The 6,054-nt window shown below is 39.2% G+C and overlaps 1 protein-coding gene across 3 annotated transcripts; it reads left to right on the top strand.

Moving 5' to 3' along the window:
• The first annotated feature begins 1,573 nt into the window (after window positions 1-1,573).
• On the top strand, window positions 1,574-5,019 carry cmklr1 (chemokine-like receptor 1). 3 transcript variants are annotated; one of them, XM_083979957.1, is made up of 3 exons: window positions 1,574-1,641; window positions 2,712-2,890; window positions 3,031-5,019. In XM_083979957.1, exon 3 carries the CDS (start codon window positions 3,053-3,055, stop codon window positions 4,082-4,084), a length of 1,032 nt encoding a protein of 343 aa, XP_083836083.1. In that variant the 5' UTR covers window positions 1,574-1,641; window positions 2,712-2,890; window positions 3,031-3,052; the 3' UTR covers window positions 4,085-5,019. The 3 variants fall into 3 exon arrangements, with proteins under 3 accessions (XP_083836083.1, XP_083836082.1, XP_083836084.1); XM_083979956.1 differs by lacking the exon at window positions 1,574-1,641 and adding an exon at window positions 2,015-2,056; XM_083979958.1 differs by lacking the exon at window positions 1,574-1,641 and having other exon boundaries at window positions 2,850-2,877.
• Window positions 5,020-6,054: the final 1,035 nt, after the last annotated feature.

The raw sequence follows: 6,054 nt of genomic DNA, 5'->3' as shown, positions 1-6,054 counted from the left end.
TGTTAATTATTCATGATTAATATCATTGTTTCAGAGAACAACAGTGCATGTCTGACTCAGCCACTTCATAGATTAGATTTACTGCTATTCTTTGTTTCAGCCAAGTGTTTTGAAAGAAAGGGCTACAGCGTAAGAGGGAAATACAAAAGGCAAACACATTAAGCATTCAGTGGTGGGATGCCTCTGCAGAGCCCAAGAAATTTTTCATAACATATCATTACTTGCAATATCAAAGAGACAGAAGATGAATTATGTGATATGTCTAGAAGCGCTTATTAGCACCAGCACACACACGCACGCACACACACACAATGCAGAATCCTTTTATTAGAGGGGGATGTCAGCAATAGAGTTAATGTTGTGTATAAACTGCATTTGAGACTGCTTCATTCTCACTTTAAAGGCTCTGCACAACACACAGGTGTTTTCAGCGATGCTGGTCCACTGGATCTCTGCCTAGGTTGAAAATGACCAGAGTGATGTTGGGAGTTAGATCTAGTGATAATGTGAGCCCAGGAGAAGGTAATCAAGAGGCCTCCACAGCCTAATTAATTAAATTCATGGTTTACAGTGACTGTCTAGGGTCTCTGTTATGGTAGCTCTTTACTGTGAAATATAGCAATAAGTGCATTTACGGACATTTAACTGTCTGAGACTAATGGTCTTCTAATGCTGTAGTTTTATTATTTTTTATCATCATGAAGCAGGTGACAGTTTAGGGTTTCATTTCATTTCAATTCATCAGTTTGTGCTTTTGTTGGAGGAAGGAACAAAGGTAGCTATAAAGATATATATTTTTATTTTATTATATTGTTTGGACCCAAATATTATTGTGAACTGTTTGTTTCAATAAACTAACTTTCATAACCAACTAACAAACTAACTAGCTCAGTATGGAATTTGACGTAAATGCATTACTATGATAATATGACATCTTATGTATTTTTTCAACCTTTCTTTTAAAATAATTTCTTTATCTCCCTCTAACTAATCAGTTTTTTTATCTTCTGGAAGTAACCTCCCCATCACTCCCTTTGCATGCCTCTGTGTGAGTGTGTGAGTGGGAGTAGGTGTGCAGGAGTCAGAGCAGATCCAGACCTGCTGCTCCTCATCACCATCATCAAGCTCTCCAGAACTCTACACAGCTTTGTCACGACCGCACTGCCAGCTTGTAGCTCCTTGCTATTCTGCTTCAGTCCATTACCTACCGCCTGTATCCCAACCCCCAGCCTTTGCCTCATCTCCCCCCTGTAATTTCAGCACTGGCCTCCTCTTCTTGCCTCATTGCTGGACTCTGCAGCACCATCATCTCCATTACTATCTTCAGTAAGTTATCTTAATCTCCAGCTTCGTCTGCCCTTTGTCTGTGCTTATACCTGGGGTCACTATAGTTCAGAGGCCTTCAGCAGTGGATGGTTGTGGTTGAATGAGTAAATCCGGTTGTCTGTTTGGATCAATGCTGCCTTCCTCACTCATGATAACAAAACAACTTCACTGAGCAACATCTGTGTCTCTTCCTCTTGCAGCTGTTCTTGCTGCTGCTTCCTCGAGGTCAGGAGAAACATGGAACGCTGTGAACGTTTGCATCTGCCTTGATGATAATGACTCCATGAAACAGGACAACCATGGACGGCTGATTGAGTCAGTAATGATGGCAGCGCTGTTCTCTGACCTGTGTTTACAACAGCTGTTGCTTTTTGTCTGTGCTATTAGAAACATCTGCATTATCTGAGGTTGAAATATCAAATCATTGTGTTTACAGTGTGAGACACTCAACATTTTGTGGCCCAGCACTCTTTCCTCTGCTGTCTGTTTGAACCAACACATCTGGCCAATAACATGCATCTGGCAAAAAAAGAGAAACAGAGAAAAGAGAAAGATTGCAGACACACTTGTAATGTGCAACACTTTTCGCATCAGAGGGGAGAGTCAGTAGAAGTTTGGTTTAACACTTCTAACCAAGATGGGTGCTCACTAACCCAGAGGAAACGGCTCAAAGCTTGCTCTACATCTCAGAAGACAATACTGTGGTTCTCATTTCAGCCTCGTTTTACACGTGAGTCGTGTTTTTTCCCAAACAATATTTAAATCTGGATTATAATTCAGTGAGTGTGTGCCTATAGGGTTCTTTATTTGCTCAGATTTAGATCAACCTGAGATGCATGAATCTAGAGGCTGGGATGAGAGTAGATCGAGTTCACAGAAAGACCGCTCTGATTTCTCTGCCTGAGAGCAAAAAGAGCCACAAAAAGTTGAGATAATCTACGTATAATCTTGTTTATTTCCTTTTTTTATTTTTAAATTAATCAAATCTGTCTATTTTTCATTTTGAGATACATAAGTTAATACAATTTAAATGACCCTTTTTATGTAAACGTGTACGTGTAAATGTGTAAGATGTCTGTTGTGTCTGATGTGTTCTATGTTCAAAATGAGAAAAATCAATAAAGAGAGTTGAAAAAAAAAAAAAAAAAGTTGAGATAATCTAAGAATTAATTTAGAGCTCAATGAGGTCTCTCTTGAAACTTTAAATGAGTCGTTATATAATATTGAGATTTTGTGCACCTTTTTGTTCCTGAGAAAAGAAAACGAGAAAAAGGAGAAATAAGTCTCATTTTGGTTTCACATGGATTGAAAAGTTATTTAGAAGAAATTAATGAAAGACTACTCAGATCTCTTCTCCAATTTTCTTCTCCCCTTGGAACATGCAGATGCCTCAAAATGCAGTACTGAAAGCATTGGGGGGATGGAAGTGTTGAGAAACCATTCAGTCAGCTGATATTGGGTTGTTTGGTGTTTCTGACACATATAGAGGAAATAGAGCTCAACCCTGTCCACACTCAGCTCTGACAACCACAAAGACAGCAGCAGCAGAAGGTCTGTCCTGAAGGTATGAAGGTTTAATTATCTGATATACTGTATGTTATCTGATTATATCAGATTTTTAAATTTTTTTAAATGGAAAAATCTGATTATATTATTTGAAAATTGAATAGAATCATTTAAAATAATTTTCTTGTTCTTCCACAGAGATCTCAATACTAAAGGAACAATGGAGGATTATCAATTCATTGACTACGACTACAACTACACTGAAGATTTGACTCCACACGAGGAACCAGTTTTTAAGCACAAATCGATGTGTATGCACGAGGCCTTGTGTGTGTCTTTGCTGGTGGTCAGTGTCATCATTTTCCTGCTGGGCTTCATTGGGAATGCCCTGGTCATCTGGATTGCTGGCTTCAAGATGAACAAGACGGTCAACACCACCTGGTACCTGAGCCTCGCCATCTCCGACTTCATCTTCTGCTGCTTCCTGCCGTTCAACATCGCCTACATGGTGATGGAGGACTGGATCTTCGGCTACTTCATGTGCAAGTTCACCTCCTCCGTTATGTTCCTCAACATGTTCAGCAGCATCTTCCTCCTGGTCGTCATCAGTGTCGACCGCTGTATCTCCGTCATGTTTCCAGTTTGGGCCCAGAACCAGCGCACTGTTAAAAAGGCATCTGTTGTCGTGGTGCTGGCCTGGATTCCCGCTGTCGGTCTGAGCATTCCCTCTGTGATCTTTCGGGACCTTGGTTCCCACCTCGGTAGGACTGTTTGCCTCAACAATTATACCGCAAACCAATACAGTCACAAGATTGTTGCACTGAGCCGCTTCCTCACAGGATTTGTTGTCCCTTTCATCATCATCATCATCTGCTACTCTGTCATCATCTACAAACTTCGCACCAACAGGATGACTAAGTCTACTAAACCCTTCAAAGTGATGAGTGCATTAGTCGCTGCTTTCTTCATCTGCTGGCTGCCCTACCACGTGTTTGTCCTGCTTGAGCTGAACCCCCATAAGTACGAACACAGTATTTTAGCTGCTGGACTCAAAATAGGCACCTATGTGGCAGCAGGGAACAGCTTCCTCAACCCAGTTCTGTACGTTTTCATGGGCAACGACTTCAAGCGGAAGTTCATGAGATCTGTGGTCTCAAACATGAAGAATGCGATGGGAGAGGAGTGCCGCACCACCAGCCGATACCTGTCCAGGTCCAGCTCTGTGGACGGAAGAGCTTCCACACACATCTAGAGGTGTCATTCTAGGCATTCATGTAGCAAGAAAAATGCTCTTTTCAAAGGTGCAGTTGATAAACAGGACAATTAAAAAGATGTTAAATCAAATTTATACTGATTCACACTGAAAATGAGCATTATTGTCGCACTTTTCTGCTCTTGGCAGGATACAGATCTGCTATTCAACTGCTCACAAACTGAAGAATCAAGCTTGAGCCAACATCGAAACATGTACTTAGCTCAGTTAATGTTGCACCGCACGATGGGTGAAATCAGTCTCATATTGCAGAAATTGTGTTTTCAGAGTAGAATGTAATTTTGCAGGCACTTTTAACAGCTTTAACAGCTGTTTGTAGTTGTAAGTTTAGTTAATAGTAGCCTAATAATAATAAATAAATTGGCTTTAAAATATATTTCAAACTAAAATGTATCATCATTATCTTTTCTCTTTTGACACATTTGTGATTGTTGTACATTTAAGGAGAGGTGGACACACACATCCAAGTAAAAAAAAAGAAAGAAAGAAAGTTTTTTGTAAAGTTGGCATTGAGACGACTTCTGAAGTGAAATGATAAGTATGAGACTAAAGTGACAATAATATTACCAAGAACTATTTTTCTCATTTTCACCTCACACGCTTGTGAAACCTCAACCTTCGCCTTTTAAAAAAGTGTCTGTGGTTGTATCTCTGCACCACATCATCCAGCCATTTCCGTGCTGTTAGCATGTACATGAAATAAAATGGTGCAGATGGTTGGGGGTTTGTTGAGTAGAGGTTGGTGCAGTGCAGATAGTTATCTTTAAAATTAGAGAAGTAAAGAAATAGCTGGACTCCACTATTCATTGTCTAAACAAATTAAATGAATAGTAAATAACAACTCAGTATTAGCAGTCATGATGCAGTACACACAGTTATTAGAAGTTAAAACATTTTTGCTTTGTTTTTAACTATTTTTCATGTGTAAGAACTGTACAGTGAATGTGATTTGTGCAATAACTGTTTCATTGTTTTTTTTCTGTCTATATTCTGAAATAAATTGTAACTATTACGACTTGCTCTTCGATATATGTTCTCTAATCTCAAATATTAAGGCATTACTTGCAGTAAGTAGCCTAAGTAAGTAAGTAATCCCCTCTTGAGAAAAGTATTTGTAATTTATCTATAGTCTTCTTAACCCTAATTGGAAAACTGCAGTAAAGGTAATGAGTATACAGTATGTATTTTCAGTCAGAAAATGGGCAGCATCAAATATTTATTATTTCAGAGATACCTCAGTTGTAGTAGTACATCGTATACGGTACAGTTTTATCTATCACCCCTATCACTGCACACCAGCCACCAGAGAAGCTTGTTTTCACATATTTTCAGGCTTCACCAAAAAAAGAAAAATTAAGGCTGAAATAGAAATATGACGAATATGGTAGGCCTATAGTGCCACATCTTCAGGATCAAAATGTTCCCTCCCCTGCGGGTGTAGAGACACAGTGAATACCTGTCATGCACAGACTCTCTGTAAAGTAATTTACTTTCTGGCTGCCCACAAAATAAGAGGAAATATATGAAGAATGAGAGTGTGGGGTTTTTTTTTTTTCAATGTTGAAACAGTGGAGGGCAAAGGGACTCCAAAGGTTACACAAAACACTAACGGTGAGTCACAGTGTCACAGTAAAACCTTTATTCTTTTTTAAATCAGTATTTTTGGGGATGTAAACAGCTTCCTTAAAACTCTCAAGACGAATTACTCAAGAATTGTCTTCAAACTCTGTGGTTCCCCTTCGTCCTGCAATCTCTCCCCTCATTGTTTTGGTTTTACAGTCGTCTACAGTCTTCATGATAAGCTTCTACTCTATACTTGTTAAGAGACAAGCATTGAGAGATTAGCATTAGCAGCTCAAGAACCACATGTTGGTTGAGCTCAAACTGATCAAAATGTAGATTAATCATATTCTTCAGGTGGTCAGAAGCACATTTCTAATTTCTTGGCA

Source organism: Trachurus trachurus (assembly GCF_905171665.1).
Source record: "Trachurus trachurus genome assembly, chromosome: 9".
NCBI classification, from domain to species: domain Eukaryota; kingdom Metazoa; phylum Chordata; class Actinopteri; order Carangiformes; family Carangidae; genus Trachurus; species Trachurus trachurus.
This window is presented reverse-complemented; position numbering and strand designations above follow the sequence as displayed.

What these genes read in the sequence shown, in the direction of transcription:
- cmklr1 (XM_083979957.1), top strand. Translation starts at nt 3,053, where the DNA reads ATGGAGGATTATCAATTCATTGACTACGACTACAACTACACTGAAGAT.